Genomic DNA, 23,583 nt, shown 5'->3' on the forward strand with positions numbered 1-23,583 from the left:
ATAAATTCTCTTACTCATTTTTTTAGAAAACCCATTTCTTTTGAAAACCTTTTTCTCAATCCTCAGATTGAGTCCAAAAATACCCGAAGGTGTATCCGAATCCCTCAAACCAAGGCTCTGATACCAACTTGTAACACCGAAAAATTTTAAATTTATTTTATTCATTTTTATTTCATAAAAATGCACATTATTCTATATAAACATTTTTTATTTAAAAATCATCAACAAGGTTTTCATAACATTATGAAATTCTAGGATCTGTATTCATCACTCTTTTCTCTTGTGTGTGTACAATCGAGCCGCCGCCTTCCCGCGATTCTGAAGAACCTGAAACACATAACACAGTAAGCACGAAGCTTAGTGAGTTTGTGACAACCGTCAATTTCCGGTCAATTCAAAGTCAACTGAAGTCAACAAGTTAAACCGTTCGACTCAATTTGCCCGTATGTACTAGTGTTTACGCTATGTAATTTCTAAACAACTCGCTATTCTAATGAGAGATCATAAATCGAAAAGTGCGTACATCTAGATCTCCTTAACCTAAGACTGTGGTACGTGGCGAGCCAAACCGATAAATCAATGTTGCATACTCATCGGGAGTGTGTAAGATCCTTAAACAAGGCTTAACAGGGTTTACGAACCTTGCATTGCGAAGCCGAACACTCAAAAAGGTCACAAATGAAACCTCTCTCAATCATTTTCACTCTATCTCTCTCTATTTTGAAATCTCTCCCAAATCTCTCTAAGTATGTGAAATCTCTCCCAAATATCTCTTTGTATGAGAAATCTCTCCATGAATGTCAAATCTCTCCCAAATCTCTCTAAGTATGTGAAATCTCTCCCAAATATCTCTTTGTATGAGAAATCTCTCCAAGAATGTCAAATCTCTCCCAAATCTCTCTAAGTATGTGAAATCTCTCCCAAATATCTCTTTGTATGAGAAATCTCTCCAAGAATGTCAAATCTCTCCCAAATCTCTCTAAGTATGTGAAATCTCTCCCAAATATCTCTTTGTATGAGAAATCTCTCCAAGAATGTCAAATCTCTCCCAAATCTCTCCAAGTATGTGAAATCTCTCCTAAATATCTCTCTGAATGCCAAATCTCTCAAAGTATATCAAATCTCTCCCAAATATGACAAATCTCTCCCAAATCTCTCTCAAAATCTCTCTCAACTTTCTATAATCACTCGGGGCATCCCAACCCTCGAATTTGGCGAAAACAACCCAAAAACGGAAGTCTACGCGAAAAACGGACTTAAGGAGCCGAAACTCCTCTTAGGAACCGAAACCCCTCTCAAGGAACCGAAACCCTTTCAGGAATCGAAACCTCAGCAGCCGAGACCGAGACCCTGAGAACCGAGACCTCCCGCGAGCCGATCCCTCCTGAGCCGAACCCGAAGGCTGCTCTCAGGCCGAACCTCGCTCAAGCCACCGAGACCGAGCCTCGCTCTCGGTTCCTTCTTCTGCACTTTCGGTCTTCCCTTCTACTCTCGGTCCCTTCCCCTCCTCTCGGTCCTTTTCTACTTGTCTCGGTTCCAAGCATCAGAGGCCGAACCTCCGGCCAAACTTCGGATTTTTGACGTTTTTCACCCATTTTCAATATTTTTAACATTTTAAGCTCGTTTTTCGAGATTTTAACGCGGGATTTTCACCCAAAATCATATTTTAACATAATGAACCCTAAATATTCATAATTTAATCATATTTTCATGAAGATCCTTATTTAAATAATAAAATATAGTGGGTGAATAATTAAGATGAAGTGTTGACTTTGCTTTACCTTATGACACAAGCAACCACCCCCACACCCACTCTATGACCAGCCACACCTCCCCACCTTACCTAGGTCACTTCAATGTCCTTTCCACTCAATTATCATCTTTCCCCACGTTCTTAGAGTTGGAACAACCCATCCTCTCTCCTCACTTCTCTCATTTGCTCTCATTTCACCAAGGATCCAACTCCACTTTTCTCTCAAACTTTCTCTATTAAATTCGAGATTCAAGGCTGATTATCAAGCTTTCTCACACTCTTGGTAAGTATAATTCATCATCTCCATGATTATTACACTTTCCTCATTCTCAAATCAATGATTCCTTACACAAACATCATCACATTCTTGTTAGATCTTCGAATCTACAAGTGATTCTTCAAGAGTTCTTGAGTTGAACACTTCTCTTCATCAACAATCATCTACTGAAATCACTCAAGGTGAGTTCATACCCTTATATTTTCATGTTTTATCAAGTTTTTAGGGGGGAGGGGGGGAATACAAGTTAAAACACCAAGAACATAACTAAACTTTTCTAACAGCCTTCATCAGAAAAGTTCAACTCCATTCACGGACTGTTTTGGACAACTTAAACATTTTTGTTTTCAAACCTGCTTTAGGTGTAAGTATTTCCAATTCTTAGCTTTAAAATGACTACTTGCACATCTCCATACAATTTTTCTACAATTTATGGCGATTTTTACAAAACTGCCTATCATTTCAAACACCAATCCGGACCAGTCTGTGATTATGGACTTTTTCACCCAAGTTGGAGGTCATTAAAAATCATGATAAAAATTATGAGTAAACTAGACACATTTTGGGAACTCTCAAAATTTACGGATTTAGTTTTTGACTTCGTATGATTTTTCTATGACTTTTCTAAAACAGCGCAGAAAGGCTAAATTTAGTTAACAGCATATAAATTTCATAAGACTTTGTATTATGTTGAGCAAAGTGTATAACAATGAGTTCTAAATATTGAATGTGTTTCCTTGTTAGTTTATCATCATAAACCGAAACTTAGTCATTCATGATAAGATTATTCATTCATTTAGAACACGTATATTAAGCTATAATAAGCATAGTTTTTGGATTCATAACACTAATGCATTTTCATAAAAGAGTTCTTATACATTACAAACGTTTTGGATAAACTATAATAGGTATAGTTTATCATTCTTCACATAACACACTCGTACAAAAAGGGTACATTCATACAAAAAGGATCTAAACTTACGCACACTACACGTAAACTTGTTAACTCAGATTGTGAGACTTTCTCTCCCTATACGTCCGAGTACGGGATCCAAATTCCTGTAAGTTATAACCAAAATCTCTTGTAGGGAGAGCGTGATAATTGTGTATAGATCTATATTGGGGTTGACATCCCACACCTCGCTGCTAGCTACAGCCAGACCGGCAGGTCTTCGGGTGACAAGAGTCATAGGATCAGGGCGTCTAAAAGACGTTGTGCAGGTTACCTCTAGTCATAGTATGGTTATAGCGACTCACATAGCGAGCTAAAAATACATAAAGTTTACGGGATTTTTATAAAACAAAAGGGGTTTTATGTCGATTTAAAATCACTTTTTATATCAATAATTACAAATATTGTTGTGTATTTTCAGCCTTGGTATTTAAGACTACACACCATTCATTACGGGAGTTTTCTCAAATCACAAAGGGTTTTACGCCAATTTGAAACCACTTTTATATCTTTAAGTATGGCAAATACTTGTTATCTCTTGGTCTTGGGATTTAGGACTACATATACATAATAAAGAAAATATTAGATTTTCTGGATACATACTCTATCGCTTTTACAAGGAAAACGGTTTACTTCTCTAACAAAATCTCTTATGAACTCACCAAACTTTGTGTTGACACTTTTTCAAAACTACTTGTATTCTCAGGAATTCAGTGAAACAGGAAATCAACCACGTTTTGAGGATGGGACGATAAATCGTCAAACAGTTCATTTTGTATCATAATGTAATTGATTGGAATCATGTAAACATATACTTTGGTGTAACTTTTTCAATTATATTTATGATGGTTGTATTTAATTTGAGCACTATTATACTCGTTGTTGTGATACTCTACATGAAGTCCTCCACCCTCGGACGTTTCCGCCATCCTTGGTATGGGGGTGTGACAGATTGGTATCAGAGCATTGTTTATAGTGAACCCAGTATATCGAACCACATAAGATATACAAACTATAAATGCATTGGGACTAAAGGCTCTAATTTAAAGTTTTTAAAACAACTATACTTTTAGAAATAAATAGTTTCTTATTAAAAGTATACATGCATGCATACATACTAAGGTCAACATCATTCTAGAACAAAACAAAAGTAATGATTGTTGGATATCACATGTAAGCTCGGGGATGTATGATCAGTCTTGGGAGTGGCATAGCCTGATCAACTATGCTGGTCCGAGGAGTGATTAGCACATGCCCAAGAATGGTTGTGATATGGCAACAAGTCTAAATACTTACCAACACTACCACAATGAGAACATTAGAACAGAACATGAGTTTAAAATACTATAGGAGTATTTTGTAATATCATAACTTATATGAAAACTAAACAGATCCTTAATAATAGGTCTATAGTCCTTAAGTGGATACCCTAAGGTATTATATAACTTAGAAATCATAGACTTAGAATTTGTGGTCACTGCCTTACTTCCTTTTCCTTGTTTGGATGTGGATCTAGGGTAGGATCACTTATTCGAAGGTCTATCATATCTTGTTATATGTAATTAGTATGCAGTATATCATTATAGAAGTAACTAATAAAGATCACCCCTATAAGTAATTAATTATAGAGTTACCGGACGACCCCTACTTTCCCAATCCGAACCCGAGAAATGGTGAATGGTTATGAGGAGAATCAGAAGCGGAACCGGAGGTAATCAATCCTCCATGCATATCAAGGGTTTCCGCAAACCGTTTCGACTACATCAAACCTGTGCCCCGTTGGGCAATCGTGATCGAGGGTTGAATGTCGATAGCAATGACAACAACCACCATGTGGAGACCAACGAGGGTGCTATGACCTCAACCATGGGGGACCGACTGACAGAGCCCTCCCGGCGAAGACCCGGCAGATCGCGAGCATCGGGGATTAAAGCAGGTAGACTACAACCTGAGTTCGGAAACTGCGCGCTACTACAGGCCCTACTGTCTCACGTACCCGAGACTCGGAAAGAGACTACTATTTCGGAGACCAACTCTCTGTTTAGGACCTTACCGCCACTCAGTCAGAGGCAAGAGAGTAACGGGGTAGACACACAACATTCAAAGAGAGGAGGATTGCAGCCAAGCATCGATTGACAGAGCTGCAAGGTGCATCGACTTTGCCTCAGGCATCGCAAGGGACAGATCGTCGTAAGTAGAGTTCATACCGCTCACAAGACCTTGTAAATTAGGTTCGTGAGTATGCGTTGGTGCTACTCTATTCTAGGCGTAAGCATGACACTGTGATTTAAGCGGTCATACTAAACGAGGGATCTAGTTGCTATCAAAACTTTTCCATGCACGGATGTGAGGTAAACCTACATCTAGGTCAAAAATTTTCGCTGAAACCAAAATTACTAGAATCATATTAACAAGAATGGAATAGGATATACCTAACATACTCGAAGGTCTATTTAGTTTTAGTTATATAACTAAGCATACTTCAATTGGTCATAATAAGGACCTAGCTTGGGTCAAGTATAAGGGTCCACTTGGATACAGAACTACTGAAATACATGAGTATACCATATAAAGAATCTCGCTATGAATTGTTTTTAGAACACCCTTAACGACCGAATTGCGTTACAAATCGATATAAGATAAACTTAGTTAGAAACTCGCGACGTATAGCCATTCTAAAAACTCATTATCATCTCACCCTTAAACATTTTGTTGAGAAGTTCCTTCTTCATAGATCTATGGGTGCGATCATATCAGCACTAATGCACCGGATCCCATCAGAACTCCTCAGCTAAGTGGAGTTGGACAAGCATGAACCCAAGATGAGTAAAGCTTAAAACATCTGTATGAACCCTACTTCTACCCCCTACCATAACTCCGTCTCGGGAACGTTAGCAGAAACACTAAGAATAGTACATCAATGTGCCTAAATTTATATATATGAATATAAATCGTAAGAATGCACTTGAGATAATTATCCCCACTAACGAAGTCGTTTTTCATCGTGGAACAAAGCTATGTCTTCACCAAGGGGAAATCAACCAACTAGAAAGGCGCCAACCCTACAAATAGATTCTACTACTTTTCAGGCTGCAGTCACGGCAGCCGTGGCAGTCGTCATGGCGCAGTTCAATGCTAACAACGCCAGCAGAAATGGAAGCGGTACTGACAATACAGATTGTGGTAACAATCAGGAACACCAACGGGTGTCTGCCAACGAAAATACCTCTGGCCACAAACCTACGAACAAGAAGAGAAAGTTTTGGAACATGAAAGAGCGCCACCAATCTCAAAGATCCACTAAAAGACAACAACCTATGGCCACCCCTACCATTACAACAGCAGTCACGACACATGCCTCGACACTAGCCACGGGGTCTGCCACCCAAACGTCGGCCAGACCATATAAGGGATCACTCCCGAAGTGTAACAAGTGTAACTACCATCACACAGGAGCTTGCTGAATTTTACAATGTAATAACTACAACAGGAAAGGATATACCTTCCGTTTCTATAAGGCCCCAACCCAGCATCTCCCTTCAATCACCAGCACCAGGGCAGACCCAATATGCTACTTATGCGGTGAAATGGGACACTTCAAGAGAGAGTGTCCAACCGAGAAGAATGACGGAGGAGCCAGAGGAGTGTAACAAACGAACCAGCAAGGGTAACAAGGAACCATATTAGGACTTTTGTAATGTTACCAACGACAAAAACGTTTAAGTACCATATGTTTGTAATGAATTTGGTATGCTTGCTAAAATCACAGTCTTTCTAAAAAAATAGTTAAAATACTTTATCGTTCAAATCAAACCAAAGACACTCGTATATGACTTTAGGATCATTACCTGTAAGTTGTGATGACTTTGTGCATACTTCGGGGTTAATTCTAATCAAAATACTAAAGACATAAAGCGAATAATTCCGTTTTGACATCCTGTTCCATGTCTAGAAGTGGGATTAAGGTAGAGCCACCCACTCGACGATTTCACCAACATCAACTTACATACGACGTTCATATACCGCTCGATCATAGGGAAACCTATCAGGGATCATGATATCAAGTATCATTACTGGCTATCGAAACACACCCACCACCAGTGCTAGACACTGTGTTATGAATCATCTACAATAATAATAACATCAAACAAAACGGAACACCCTGAAAAGAGACACCAGATGCTCTATCACTCTAATGAGCACTTCATACGAATACAACTTAACACATGTTGTACCTAAAGAGATACTGTTGTCACCATTTAATTTCAATTGGTATACCTCTCATCTTTCCAATTTAACGACTACGAAATGACCCTTCACCTAACCCACTGAATATCGGAACCTTTGTCTCCCATAAAGGCGTTCAGCAAGGACCTCCGAGTCATCCCTCGATGTGAAACCCCCCAAAACACGCACCAGGGGAGTGTTATACTTCCAGAAACCTTATCACAAGTATTTTCAGGAGATCTTCGGGAATGTCACGCATAACAGACAAGGTTCAAGCGCAGAAGATTGGGACGGATACGGTTAGTCTACCACTACTACGTGTATACGCGAGGATAATGTATAATTAAGATTCTACGAACATTGGATGTGTGCTTCTGCCCTAATTCCTATTCCATGTCTGATTGTGGAATTGGGGCAGAGTCACCCATCCAACTGTCTTGCCAATCTTAAGCACATACGACCTATATGCGCAAGTTAATGATAGATGGACCAGGTACGAGCCCTGCCATGAGCTTCGGGCCAAGGTTGCCCAGGAGGACGAGTGAATGTCCTACCATCCGAAAAGGTCTAGTCGCGAAAACCAAACCCACATGCTTCCTACCGAGCTACAAGAACGGTCAGGTCAACCCTGTCGAACTACTCAGCAATGAAATTAAGGAACCAAGCTTCTCACCTTGGAGAGCTCCGGTCTTATTCTTCAAATAGAAAGGCAAATTTCTCATAGTTCCATCGACCTCAGAGGCCCCGACAATATCTCCAGTAGAAACCTTTACTATCTACCTTGCATAGACGAATAGGCCGACTAACCGCAAGGAACGACGTACCCTTCAGGAATTGGACTTGAGGTCTGAATATCACCAGTCGCGAGTATTGGAGAAGGATGTCCGAGGACAATCCTCCAAATTCGATGCGGACGCTGCAACTCCGTAGTGATACCCCTCGAATAGGACCAACCCGCTCGCAGTATTCATAAGATATGGTCGTAGCCTGTAGTTATAATCAGAGTCTCCTGGAGGGAGAGCGAGAGTTTGTGTATAGATCTATACGGGGTGACCCCCCATGCCTTAGTTGTTCGCTACAGCTAGACTAGGCCAGTCTAGGGCGACAAAACCTTGATAAAAAACCGGCGTTTGAAAAAATGTCAAGACAGACAATTTAGTCATTATCATGCATCTTAACATTTCGGAGATCAAACCCTTCGATCGTGCCGATACAAAACAATTTATACGATAATGCAAGAATTATAACACTTTTATAAATCAGAAATATTGGATTTTTTGGGGAAACACTATTAATCATTACCTTTTTCTCATAACATATATAATACAAGGAATTTGGATCTTTCATTTATACATAATTTTACAATGAAAATCACACATACATTCATACTTAATCATTACATCCTTTCAGAAAATTTTACATAAAATATTAGATTTTTTTGGGTTACGCGCCCAATACAAAGTTTTTCAATCAAACATGCTTATGAACTCACCAACATTATATATGTTGACCGTTTTCAAAACAACGTGTATTCTCAGGTAATTGATAGGATGAAGAACCGTCAGGAGTATTTTGGGATTTCTTTTATGCAAATGTCTATTATCAAACAATTTATGCTTTCGACTTTGAATTGTAAAATAATGTACTTGATGTGAACAGTGTCAGTTGTAATATGTAATGTTGGTGACGATTGTGTTATGTTTAATGTATATTCATTGTGATGATATTTCAATTTATAGTCACACGAGCCCTCAAACGTTTCCGCCGTCTGGTTCGGAGGTGTGACAAGTATGAACCCCTCCTTAAGTGTATAACCCCATTGCAAGCTTGGTTTTGTCATTATAAGACTTTAGAGCCTTGTATGCACGTAAAGTTTGCAAATTTACGTGATAAACATGCCATGGGAAGTTGGATCTACAATATGGAACCTTAAGATGGCTTAATAAGCATCTGTTTGGATATGGACTGAAGGGACTCGGCGAGTTGGATGGTCAACTCGGCTAGTCTGATGAAGATTGTCGTGGACTTGGAGAGTCAGTAGGGTGACTCGGCGAGTCAGCTAGGGTTTTACCGACATCGTACACGCATGAACTCGCAAGTTGCAGGGAAAACTCGACGATTCAGTGGGGGGATTTCACGACTACTCGAGTTCTGGAAGGACTCGACGAGTCGGTGACTGCACTCGACGAGTCCGGTCAACATGGATTGTTGACCTTGACCATTGTCTTTGACTTTGACCAGGGGTTGACTAGTCTGCTTCTGGGGGCATTTTGGGAAAATCGGAAACTTATGAATATGGTTCTATGGTGAATATAGGTGGTGAAGTTTGTGGCGGTGATTCGAGAGTTTGAGCTAATCCTTTCGAGTCGACAGTAGAGAGGTGAGTTATCCTCACTATATCAACAAGGTCTAAGGTACCAAGACCGACCCCTTACGGATTTGTATCCGGATTATGGCATGATATGTTTGTTGATTACATCCTGGTAGTAAGGATGGTGACATGCTTATGCTTAGTGACCTGGTTAGGTTAGTGTCCTGGTTATAGGATGATGCTATGTTAGTGACCGGTTAGGTCTGTATATCGGTTAGTGGGATGTTGCTACGTTTAGTGATCTGTTAGATCGGTTTGACTGTTATATGATATGATCTAGCATATGATATTTATGTGCATATGTTTGTTGGATTGGGGGTTGGGTTGAGGCAGTCCTGCTTTGTGTTGTAGGCCAACATACCCGGTGAGCGGTCCGGATAGGCTGTAGGCCCTGTGTGGCGGTCCAGTCATGCCGAAGGCTCGAGAGCGGTCCAGATAGGCTGTAGGCCCTGCGAGGTGGTCCAGTCAGGCTGAAGGCTCATTATGCATGCTGTTTTGTCATCAAAAGTGATATCAAAGATTTCTTTAATTACATGACTTCTACAATTCAAAACTCTATATGCTTTAGACTTTGCTGAGTAACCTAGAAATATGGCTTTGTCTGCTTTTAGTTGAAACTTGGTGAGTTGATCATGCTTCTTCTTGATAAAACTGTAACACTCGTAAAATTCAAGCCAATTTAAAACTTTTTAAAACATTTAAAACCATTAAGTTATTACAATTTACTTTCTAAATAGTTTAAACATCAGAGTATCCCTAGAATCAATCATGAAAATGTAAGAAGGTGCACGATCACGCCTTCGCCTTCTTGCGATCATCAGAATACCTGAAACAACAATCGATAAATGTAAGCTCGAAGGCTTAGTGAGTTTCCCCAAAATACCAACACCATACAAACATAACCATATCATATAACCAATACAGAACAACATGCATAATGAGTCATCAGCCTGATTGGACCGCCTCACAGGCCTTCAGTCTATCTAGACTGCTCTCTGAGCCTTCGAGACGTCTGGACCGCCACGCAGGGCCTACAACCTATCCGGACCGCTCGCCTAGTATGTTGGCCTACAACACAAAGCAGGACCGCCTCAACCCAACCCCCAATCAAACAAACATGTGCACATAAATATCATACACTAGTTCATTTCATATAACAGTCAAACCGATCTAACAATCACCAATCATCGCAACATCCCAATAACCGGGATACATACCTAACCGGTCACTAACATAGTATCATCCTATAACCAAGACAATCATGTGCACATAGACATCATATAACACTATGTATATATATAACAGTCAAACCGATATAACAAATCACAGAGCATAGCAACAATCCTATAACCAGGATATCGACCTAACAGGTCACTAACATAGCATCGTCCTATATATGAGGATACCGACCCAACCGGGTCACTAAAGCATAGCATATCACCATCCTAACTACTAGGATGTAAATCAGTAAGCATAACATGCAATAATTCGAAAACAATCCATAAAGGGCCGACCTTGGTGCCTTAGACCTTGTTGATATAGTGAGGAGAACTCACCTGACACTGCTGAAGTCCCGCAGGTACACTCCAGCTGCTGATTGACAGATTTCCGAACTACCAACATCAAACAATACCCAATTAATAATTGGGTTCCAAGCCTAAAGTCCAACTCACACTCCAAAAGCCCAAAAGTCAAGTAATGGGCCAAGGCCCAACATATGGCCCAATTTCACATAATCTTACAGACCCAGTTATGGCCCATCTATGGCCCAATTTTCCAAATTGGGCCCAAGACTCTCACATGGGCCTTGTCTTAAACCTCATATGATTATTTAGTCCATTTGTTTATTCTTAGAAAGCCCATTAATAGTCCAATCGCCAAAGCCTGATAGAAAGGCCCAACACAAAGTCCAAGTGAAATTAAGGTTTCATATAAAATAACAATTAGGGTTAAGTGTTTCTCACTTAACCCATTAAAGACTTAATCCATTAAGTCCCTCACTTTACTAAACAAATCATATGGTGTGATTGGGCTTAATGCACGATTCCATTCCAATGGCCCAAATGTGGTTCCCAATAAGTCCAAGCCCATAATCCCAAAATTAGGGTTTTCACATGAAATGATGATTAAGGTTAAATGTTTCTTACTTAACCCATTAAGGACTTAATCCATTAAGTCCATTATTGCCTTAAGCTAGTTTTTCAATGATTATTAATTATTATCTTAGGTTTAATAATTAATTTCTCGTGTGTGTCCCAAACTATTTCTGCAATTAGGGTTTTTCAAACCCTAATTAGGGTTATCTAACCCAATACTAGCCCATTAGTCCATTGGTTGGGCTTTTAGGTCACATTGGGCCTTATTGGCCCATTAGGGTTTCTTTGGTCCCACATTGTCCAAACATCCCTTAAACGATGTCCGAACACAATCAAAGCACACGGCGGTCAGTGGCGGCAGGAGGCGGCAACCACCACCCTACGGTGGTGGTGACAGATTTTCTTTTCCATTATTCCATTTTGTTACAATTTACAACACCATCCAATTAACACACACACACACTCACACATACTAATAAACATACACACAAACATAGCCAGCTAATGGCGGCAGGCGGCTCACCACCTCACGGTGGTGGTGGTGGCCCAATAGAGATTCCGGCTAAGATAGCCACCCACACACGAAATTAACACCCTAAAGTAGCAGTGTACGCACATTCCTTCCCGGAAATAGACCCAACACCCACCTGAGGTGGGCAGCGACGGCAGCAGGAACATGAAAAGCGGGCAGCGGCGGTGGCCCTTGGCGGCATAACTCTCCCACGTCGGCGCACGCTTCGAACGATAGCTACAACGGCAGAGGAACGGACCCGACGGTGGTCCTCGTCTTCATCAGCAGCATCTGCGGCGGCAGGTGGAGGCTCCAATCATCTCTCCCGATCGTCCCCGACGTCCAGCAGTGGCAGTGGCAGTGGCTAATCGCGAGTGACAACAACGCCTACCATCGGTGTTATCGGTGGCATCTCCGAGGCGAAACAACATCAGCAGCGGAGAGATGCCCATTCGTGAGCTCATTGACGATCTGAGCGGCGATAGCAACTCCGTACGTGGGTTTTCCGGGTGGTCCTCGACGCCAACAACAGGTTGTTCACGGCGGTTGTGACTCGATGGCAGTGGGGGTGTTGCAGCATCGGAGATCGGAGGAATAAGAGGTGGTGGCGGCTGGAAGGAGTTGAATTGAAGTTGGCGGCTGCAAAACCCAATTAGGGTTAGGGTTTAATGGGTGACGGGTTTATATACCCTGATCCCATAAACTTCATTCCATAATAACACTTCTAGTACCTCCCCATCCCTATTCTCTCAATTTAAGTACTAAAATTACCATTTGGCCCTTGACTCCAGAATCCTTTTCAATATAAGTCCAAAAACTCCAAAACAACCCCTCCTCTACAAACTATTCTCAATTAAGATCCATAAATTACCATTTCTACCCTGGCTTCAAGAATCCTTCTCAGAATAAGTCCGATATTTACTCTTTAACCCTCGGAAATCAAAAGTATCCCATTTGGCACCCCGAAACCAACACTTTAATAATTATTATTCGATTTTAGGCTCAAATAATATAAAATAATGATAACAATTACTTCTCGGGGTTCCTGATTTATTATTTAATTAATCTCTTCAAAATGGGATGTTACAAAAACATCTACATCCAAAAACATGTAGGAACGAGATACATGCCTTACGACCATTCATTGCTTTATACATTGTCATGTTGAGACGACAATTGATAATGCTTCGATTTTGAGTGAAGCAAGTAGTCGAGGCAGCTTCGGTTCAAAGATAAAGATGAAGGTTTTCAAAGTTCAACATCGATCGAGCGGCTTCAACGAAAGTTCGGTTTCTTCTTTTAACTACACTGTTTTGCTGAGGAGTGTAGGGAGTAGATAAATTATGATCAATGCCTTTGTCCAAGATAAATTTCTCAATGGTGGAATTTGTGAATTCGGAGCCATTGTCACTTCAGATTCTTTGAACATGAAGCTTAACAAGAACTTCTATTCCTTTAATGAAAGTAATGAGTTCAGAGGTCGTTTTAAACTTAAGCCATAGGAAGAAGACCCAAGTAAACCTTATGTAGTCATCTACAATCACAAGAATATAGTTTTTGTGAAGTAAACTTTCCATAGTTGATGGTCCACATAGACCGATATGAAGAAGTTTTAGAGGTTCCGAAATCGATTTTTCAATAATCATAGGGTGACCTTTCTTGGATTGCTTCCTACATTTACGCGTAGCACAAAGATGATCGTTTTCAAATTTGAGAAGTGGAAGACCACAAACCATTTCATCAGAAACCAAATTATTCATGTTTCGGAAGTTGAGATAAGCGAGCCTCCGATGCCATAACCAACTTACATCAGGAATGACCTTTGAAAGAAGACAAAGTTGAGGCTTTCCGATGATCATATTTATGTCGAGATGATACATAATCTTGATTCAATTTGATTTGATGAGAAATTCTTTTCGGTCTTCTGTCATAACGTAGCTATGCTTTTTACAGAATTCAACTCGGTGGTTTGCATCGGTGAGTTGAGCGACGCTAATCATATTCTAATTGAGATCAGACACATACACCACATTGGAGACAGAAAAATTGCCATTGGTTAAGACGCCATAACCTCGAATTTGTGAACTTGAATTGTTGCCATAAGTTACGTAACCAACGTTAGGAGCGAGCTTCAGATCACACAAAAAGTCTTTTTGCCGAGTCATGTGAATAGAATAAGCACTATCACTATACCAGATTGTACCTTGTTCTTAAGCACAAAATGCCTGCAAAGTTTTGGAGTTTTTAGGATCCGAGTTAGATTTGGGGACTTTAGCATGGGCTTTGGACTTGGTTTGTGATTTCTAATCAATTGGCATGTCAAAAGACGTTTTCCGAGAGTCTTTTGGAAAGAAGCAAAATGACAGGGTCTTTACATTGATCAAAAAATCGTATTCAACAATTGATTGTTTGGGCACTGCTTTTCTCGGAGGGGAAAATATTCGAGGAGTTGTAGGAAGGTTTGTTTTCATAGGAGTTTCAATAGATTTTCTAGATTTAATTTTCGATTCAAATTTTTGGTTTGAAGAATTAGATGGCTTATGATAAACAGTGTTCTAAACAACTCTTTCTTTGTTTACATCATTCGTAGGCACATTTGAATTCGGAAAACGTGTTGGTTTGAAAATTATATCATCCGAGGTAGCAATAAACATAGAAGAGGAAACTGTCCTAGGAGAGCCAGTTTTCTTTGATGAGTTCTCAACAGCAACATTTTTCACAAAATTATTGATAGGCGTGTCTTTGACAACTGAACAAGCAAGATTGGAGTGCCTCTTAAGAATCTTAATAGTTGTGAAGGTGTTCTGAGTCCTGGTAGTTGGACAAACTGTTTGAGGCACTTTCTCTTCAGATTTTCCAAGAAACCTAGAGCATTTCCTAGACCTGGTTTCTTTCTCAAGGGCTTTCCTAGATTCGGTCTTTGGATGAACAATATCTTTCTTATTCAGCCAGGGTTTCTTCCGAGAGTTAGATGATGACTTGGAAGACTATCCAATATAAGGGTTGTTGAAGCAAGGCTTGAGTGGCACTAGAGTTGATTTTGCAACCACATTGGAGTTGGAAACATATGAGCCAGACGGATACCATCATCACTCTTAAGTTCTACTTAACTATCAAATTACAACCAAGACAAATTGAATTGGTCTGAGTCATGTCCATTTATCTGGGGAATGATTTCCTCAACAACACAATTATTTGGAGGACCGGAGTTTGGAATGGCAACTCCAGTACTACCAATGTTGATGATAGGTTCTGAAGATTGATTCTGGTTTAGGGATATCAGAGGCGAAAAATGTGTGGAATCAGGACATTTAATAGTGATAGGTGTGAACTCGGGAATTAGTGATTGAAATTTGTCTTATGTCTCATGAAGGGACGACAATGGTGTGAAAGGAGTATCCGAATATGTCTGATTCTGAACATCTCCCATGAACGTTAGGTTTTGCGGTTCCTTCAGGGGACGAACAACTGGTTTTGGAAACTCACTTCCAAGACCGGGTGCTTTGGACCCTGGATGACGAAAGTTGTGATTCATTCTTTCATTTGATTCAAGAACATTAATTGAGTTGTGTAAAGCATCGATTTTAGCATTCAGACGTTTATTATTAGTAACCAAAATGTTTCTTTTACTAAGTGTAATTACACATTTGTTTTTCAAGATAACACACTCATCCTTAGACATTACAATTTCTCTTTCTAACGACTCTATCTTAAGCTTGCGGTCTTCAAAACGTGATCTAAGTCTAGTCAACTCACTCTCCAACTTCTCACTAGTTAGCCTTAATCGTACTCTCCTGGGCCTCCCAGCTGTTCTTACGGGAATAGCCGTTATGTTAGGGTGAAACCTAATGCTTCTTGTACTTGTTGACATGACGGTTAACCTATTACATTTAAAAATGGATCATAAGTCAGTTGCTTTATTATACATTAATTTCAATATCATGTTATGTGATTTTTGTGTATTTTCCATTACAACTCTTGCTTGAATCACAAAATTTCCCCACATAAAAAAATATACTTTGCAAGCATTCGTTTAATACCAACATAATACATAATAGGCTTCATTATATCTTACATACGACGATTACATCCTTACTATATTTTTTTTCTAGGTTTTTGGGAAATTACGATTCTATCAACTATTACATAAATGACTAAAATGCCCAAAATTTGCGAGGAGTTACATACTCCTCCTATAAGATCTATTCCTAAAATCCTTATCACATATAACAGTAGCTGTATAACTTCCATAATTACTCCTAGATGTTCTTTTACCATTACATCAGACGTACTATACTATATACCCGTCCGTCACATTCACTGTTTGACTTTTTCCATTCATCCAAATTGCAAGTAAGTGTTCAATCCCATTGTGATCTCAACAAGTTGTATCCCGATTGCATCCAATATTCGGTTACTAGCCATAATTTCCCTTTCACTGGCTCCCACCCTGATAAGAGTCGCTTGAGTTTGAAGATCGACTTCCATCATGTGGGTATTCGGTTTCATCCTAGCAACAATCTTTGTGTCAAGTAACCCTCGCATATCCATCAATATATTTTGATGTTGGTTTAGTTGGGTCTCCAATCTTCCTGCCCTCCACGCTACGTGTGTAGTGTTGTTTCTCCCTCTTTGATTTCTTTTGCCTCCATCCCTTCTTGCTTCTCCGGTTTCAGTGTTCAGTCGAATAACAGAGCCAAAGATCCAGCTTAATCATCGGGCGGAGGATGCACTCCTGAGCTCTGCCCGTCCTCGTATCGGGTGGCGATTCTCCCACCCGAGATCCTACCCTCGGCAAATGCAACAATCCATTTAGGATCTCTCAAACTACTCCTCATGCTCTCAAATAGTCCATGACCGTGCTTCTGAATTCCCTTATGGCTAAGAGTGGTTTTACTGGCTGTTTGGTGGCTTTTCCTATTCTTCCTCAGGATACTCCCATAAGGACTCGGAGGTGTAGGTCTGGGAGGAGGTACCACCTCGACTTCCATAGGTTCACTGTCTTTTGCGGTCTCATTGTCTTCATCAGAATCAGATTTTTCCTTTTCCGCTTCCATTTCTTCACCTCTGACGAGTCTTCTATAGGTTCGTCTTCCTTTGAGGAGTCTTCCGTTGCGATTACTTGATTCCTCGTTTCTTAGTCGTGATAGTAGGGATCTCCGGCTAGATAAGGGGGCAAGCATGGGACTCCTTCCTTGTTTCTCCAAGTACCCATATATATAAAGAAAAGTTTAATCTTATTTTTCTTATGAAAAAATACATTTGTTTAAGAAATATTCACATATTTTACTTTATTTTACTTTAGATAAGGGGGCAAGCATGGGACTCCTTCCTTGTTTCTCCAAGTACCCATATATATATATATATATATATATATATATATATATATATATATATATATATATATATATATATAAAGAAAATTTTAATCTTATTTTTCTTATGAAAAAATACATTTGTTTAAGAAATATTCACATATTTTACTTTATGACCCTTAATTCTCAGAAATTTTAATGTATCAACTACTATACTTAAGTTAAATGGTGCATACAATCGGTCCATAATAAACTTAGGTGTGCAAGCTAGGTTAAGTTGTGGCATGACGTATATACTATAAAACTTTAGTTAAGTACTTGATCTAAAATTTTTGAGACTCAAGTTCATTTTATCAATTGCTATGCTTTGAGGTTAAGTAGTATTATTTCCTTACTTTACTTTGACATGTATTATTTCTTAATTTTATCCGTTGTGTATTTACCGATTTAGAGGACTAAACCATAGTCACATAGTTCGTGGTACGGTCCGGTACAATTACAGCAACATGTTTCATTTCGGGTACGAGGGGGTAGGTTCATTTCGGTACGTGTCCGGTACGGCGTACCATTGGTCCCGATACGGTGTACCTGTTTTTAGAACACATATTTAGCAACATATTTCATTTAGAAGTACAATTACAGCAACATGTTTCATTTAGAAATACAATTCCAACAATATATTTCATTTAGAAACAGAATTTCAGCAATGTATTTTAATAAACTCAATTCCAGCAACACTTTTCATGATTCCATAATTCAAAATACCAAAATACACATTGTAAAGATTACATGCTGGAAATTAAAACAAATTACATGTTGGAAATAAAAAGTTCAAAACAGCAACAGTTTTGTAATAACTCAAAAACCCAAACAGGAAGGGTAAAGCAACAAAAACCGAAATGTAACATGTCAATCAACCCGCTGCTTTTTTCCTTGTCCATTCTCCAAATCCTCTTCATCTAAGCACTCCCAAACCATGTCATCTAATCGTGAACTCGAGCCTTCAATGTAAGTGCTTTCGGGATTGATGTCCCACTTTTTGTTTGGGCCGGATTTGTATGATTCGTGGAAACGAGATAGGAGTCGAATATTTGAGTGAATGTAAACACATTTATCGGCTCTTTTTTCATTCAACCGGTTTCTTTTCACATTATGAATATAAGAATAAGTACTCCAATTCCTTTCCGCGGAAGAGCTACTAATAGGTTGTGAAAGTACCTTCTTTGCCAACAAGGCTAAATCCGGGGTTTCGGCTCCATAGGTTGACCACCAATCTATTGGATCCATTGTCAAAGCATCCGTTTGTGTTTCTGCCATAGAGTAGATACCTTTCTTCATATGAAATGTTACGAATTGCTCTCGTAACAATCGTCCCTCCTCTTCATTTTCAGAAAATCTATTGAAGGATTCCATGACACCTTGCATAACCTCTTTGTCAAGATTTGGTGGTTTCCTTTGCATACCACCAGGTGCCATTTTTTGAAGATATCGCCTATCATAAAAGTGTGGGTTTAATGCAAACCCCAAACAATGTAGTGGATACTCATCTTCTCCCACCTAGTTAAAATTATCTTCTCCACTTGTTCATAATAGCTAGCATAAGTACTTTTCTGCATTATGTCTTTGATTTCCCCCATCATGTTATCCATCCTCTCATAAATCTCACCCATTTTAGGGCCTTCACCATCACAAAACTTTATAAGAAGAAAGATGGGTTTAGTGATAGCCAAAATGCTTTCAACATCATCCCAAAACGAATCATCTTTAATTGTATCGCATACGTTTGCCCCATTAATTCTCGTATTTTCATCCCCACATTTAACCCAATCTCTCCAAGAATTAAGGACTATAGTTGTGGCAAGAGCCTCCCTACACTCCATAATTCTTTTTAAAAGAATATAGTGTGAAGCAAACCGAGTTCTAGCCACCTTTAGTAAATCTAGTTTTGAATTTTCACGAAACATCGACAAGGCATGAGTGTGGTTAATAAAGTATTTCACAATTGCTTTTCCTCTCTTATAGGTATCACTCATCCAATAAAATTCTTGTGCCATACCTTTAAAAATCAAGTTTAAACTATGAACACAACAAGGTGACCAAAAGATATGTTTGAATACCTTTTCGATCTCGCGTCCGGCAGCTTTGCAATTAGCCGCGTTGTCCGTCACCACTTGTAAGACATTACTTGGACCAACAACTTCAATTGCTCCTCTTAGAAACTTGGAAATCGCCACTCCCGTTTTCTCAACCCCCGAATAATCTTCCGCATACATAAACACCGCACCACGAGCATTGACGGCAACAACATTGAGAAGTGGCTTGTGTTTGACATTAGACCATCCATCCGAAATAATCGAAACACCTTGAGTGTACCAAGTGTCTTTTACCAGTATTAGTTCTTTATCAATATCTCTCACACACTCATCTAGCAAGACGGTTCTTGCTTTTTCACTAGATGGAGGTTTATATCCATCTGGTGACTTCTTGATGGCTTGTATCATCTCAATGAATTGAGGATTCCGCAAGACATTGAATGGGATACCATTAGCACACAAGCCTCTCATGATTTTGATGTCCACTATATTCCGCTCCATGACACCAAAAGCTTCCTCAAGTCGTCTTTTTGATGCTGAATTTTTTGAAATGATTGAATTTTTTAAAGTTCTTGATACACCTCCGCTCTCGGCTTCTTTCACCTTGTTCGAAATTCGTTGTAGCTTGGAAGGATCTTTAATCATAGCTGGACATCTTCTAATTTCTGCCGTCTTCCCAACTTGAGCACCAAAGAAATGTGTATGAATCCTAGTGTATGAACTTGTATATTTCACTTTGCAATGGTTACAAATCCATTGCTTTGATCCTCCAGCATTCTTACTAGTACCTGAACCAACCATAGTCACTTCTTCTAAAAAAGGTTTGCCAGCTTCTTTATCACTTTTTTTGCTTCCTAATGCGCCTACTGTCTCACCAATGTCACCAAAATTTTCCAGTGGTTCTGTTTCACTATCTGATACATGAATACTAGCATTGCCATTGCCAAAAGCCATTCTAATAACTAATAGAATAACAGTAGAAGAGAAGAGAAGAAAAGCAGAAATTTGGCAAGTGTATTAATGGAAGTCGATGAATCAAATCAATTTAATGTTACAGTGGAACATCTAATTGAAGAAGATGAAGTTTATTGTCACAGGGGCCTGATTTAATAAGCAAACATGGTACCTGGTATCGAGGAATCAAACCAATCACCGAAGCGTTTTTTTTTCCTGAGTCGATACTTTTTGGAATCGTCATCACAGTTCCCGCTCAATCCCCCAATCGCCCAATCGCTGACCCAATCGACCTAATTTCCGACCCAATCGACCAAATCGCCGACCCAATCGACGAATTGTTGCAATCCAATTCATCAGAAACGCGTCCCCAGCATCGTACCAATTGATTGCTCGGATCATCAATGAGCCGTACCTGAGACCGTTTCGCATGGCGTTCGGATCGACATTGTACCCCGTTTGGGTACGAAACGTTCAAAACGTGGTACGTGACCACATGAGCGACTCCTGTGACTATGGACTAAACCTTTATCAGAGAAGTCTTTCCTAGGCTATAGTTATATATCTTAAGAGAAATACCAATGGTGGCAGGAGAAATCAAAGAGGGAGAAAACAACACTACACACGTAGCTTGGAGGGAAAGAAGATTGGAGACCCAACTGACCCAACATCAAAATACATTGATGGAGATACGAGGGTGACTCGACACAGAGATTGCTGCCAGGATGCAACAGGATATCCACATGATGGAAGTCGATCTTTAAGCTCAAGCGACTCTTATCAAGGTGGGAGCCAGTGCAAGGGAAATTGTGGCTATTAACGGAATATTGGATGCGATCGGGATACAACTTGTTGAGATCACAAGGGTATTAAACACTTGCGATTTGGATGAATGGAAGAAGTCAAGCAGTGAATGGGACGGACGAGAATATAGTATAACCCCTCTGATGTAATTGTAGAAGAACACCTAGGAGAAATATGGAAGTTAAGTAGATAATGTTATGTATGATTAGGATTTTGGGAATAGATCTTATAGCATGAGTATGTAACTCCTTGCAAATTTTGGGATTTTTAGCCATTTGTGTAATAGTTGATAGAATCGTAATTTCCCAAAAACCTTGAATTAATTGTAGTAAGGATGTAATTGTTGTATGTAAGACATAATGAAGCGTATTATGTATCATGTTGGTATTAAACGAATGCTTGCAAAGTATAAGAACTATTCCCAAAATCATACATAACATTACCTGCTACAAATTATAAGATTTATTCCCAAAATCATGATCATACCAACATAATACATAACATGCTTCATTATATCTTACATATAACGATTACATCCTTACTACAATTTTTCTAGGTATTTGGGAAATTACGATTCTATCAACTATTACATAAATGGCTAAACAGCCCAAAATTTGCAAGGGGTTACATACTATTGCTATAAGATCTATTCCCAAAATCTTGATCATACATAACATTACCGGCTTAACTTCTAGAATTACTCTTGGGTGTTCTTCTACCATTACATCAGATGGACTATATAATATTCTCGTTCGTCCCATTCATTGCTTAATTTCTTTCATTAATCCAAATCTCAAGTAGGTGTTCAATGCCCTTATGATTTCAACAAGTTGTATCCCGACCACATCCAATATTCGTTAATAGCCACAATTTCCTCTTCATTGGGTCCCAGCTTGATAAGATTCGCTTGAGCTTGAAGATCGACTTCCATCATATGGGTATCCTGTTGCATCCTGGCAGCAATCTCTGTGTCGAGTCACCCTCGCATCTCCATCAATGTATTTTGATGTTGGGTCAGTTGGGTCTCCAATCTTTCCTCCCTTCAAGCTACATGTTTAGTGTTGTTTTCTCCATCTTTGATTTCTCCTGCCGCCATTGGTATTTCTCTTAAGATATACAACTATAGCCTAGGGAAGACTTCTCTGATAAAGGTTTAGTCCTCTAAATCGGTAAATACACAAAGGATAAGATTAAGAAATAATACGTGTCTAAGTAAAGTAAGGAAGTCGTACTATTTAACCTTAAAAACATAGCAATTGATAAAATGAACTTTAAGATTTAAACTTTAAGATAAAGTACTTAATTAAAGTTTTATATGATATATGTCGTGCCACAACTAAACCTAGCTTGCACACCTAATTTTATTATGGACCGATCATATGGACCATTTAACTTATGTATAGTAGTTGATACATTAAAATTTCTGAGAATTAAGGGCCATGAAGTAAAATATGTGAATATTTCTTAAACTTATGTATTTTTTATACGAAAATAAGATTAAATTTTTCTTTATTAATATTTAACAATATATATATATATATATATATATATATATATATGTGTGTGTGTGTGTGTGTGTGTGTGTGTGTGTGTATATATATATATATATATTTGGGTGCATGGAGAAACAAGGAAGGAGTCCCATGCTTGCCCCCTCATCTAGCCGGAGATCCCTGCTATCCCGACCGAGAGACGAGGAATCAACTAATCGCGATGGAAGACTCTTCAAAGGAAGAAGAACCTATGGAAAATTCGTCAGAAGGTGAAGAAATGGAAGCAGAAAAAGAGAAATCTGATTTTGATGAAGACATTGAACCTATTGAAGTCCAAGTGGTCCTTCCTCCCAGGACCTCACCTTCGAGTCCTTATAGGAGTATCTTAAGGAAGGCTGGGAAAACCCACCAAACAGCTAGGAAAACCACTCTTAACCATAGGGGAATTCAAAAGCATGGTCATAGACTATCTGAGAGCATGAGGAGGAGTTTAAGAGATCTTAATTGGATTGTGCGTTTGCCGAGGACAGGATCTTGGGTGGGAGAACCACCACTCGATACGAGGACGGGTAAAGGTCAGGAGTGCGTCCTCCGCCCGGTGATTACGTTGGATCTTTGGCTATGTTATTAGACTGAACATTGAAACTGGAGAAGCAAGCAAGGGTGACGACATGAGAAATCAAAGAGGGAGAAAACAACACTACACACCTATCTTGGAGGGCCGGAAGATTGGAGAC

At 39.4% G+C, this 23,583-nt stretch overlaps 1 protein-coding gene and 1 long non-coding RNA gene across 2 annotated transcripts; both read right to left on the minus strand.

The window, feature by feature from the left end:
* Positions 1-10,229: 10,229 nt before the first annotated feature.
* On the minus strand, positions 10,230-12,972 carry LOC122198149 (uncharacterized). The gene is made up of 3 exons (XR_006192024.1): positions 12,324-12,972; positions 11,137-11,193; positions 10,230-10,406 (listed from the first exon to the last, which is right to left on the minus strand). It is a non-coding gene; the product is annotated as an uncharacterized LOC122198149 (long non-coding RNA).
* Positions 12,973-19,013: 6,041 nt separating this feature from the next.
* On the minus strand, positions 19,014-20,549 carry LOC111889425 (uncharacterized). The gene has a single exon (XM_023885573.2). It carries the CDS (start codon positions 20,547-20,549, stop codon positions 19,014-19,016), a length of 1,536 nt encoding a protein of 511 aa, XP_023741341.2.
* Positions 20,550-23,583: the final 3,034 nt, after the last annotated feature.

This window comes from Lactuca sativa, chromosome 5 (assembly GCF_002870075.4).
Source record: "Lactuca sativa cultivar Salinas chromosome 5, Lsat_Salinas_v11, whole genome shotgun sequence".
In the NCBI taxonomy this organism is placed as follows: domain Eukaryota; kingdom Viridiplantae; phylum Streptophyta; class Magnoliopsida; order Asterales; family Asteraceae; genus Lactuca; species Lactuca sativa.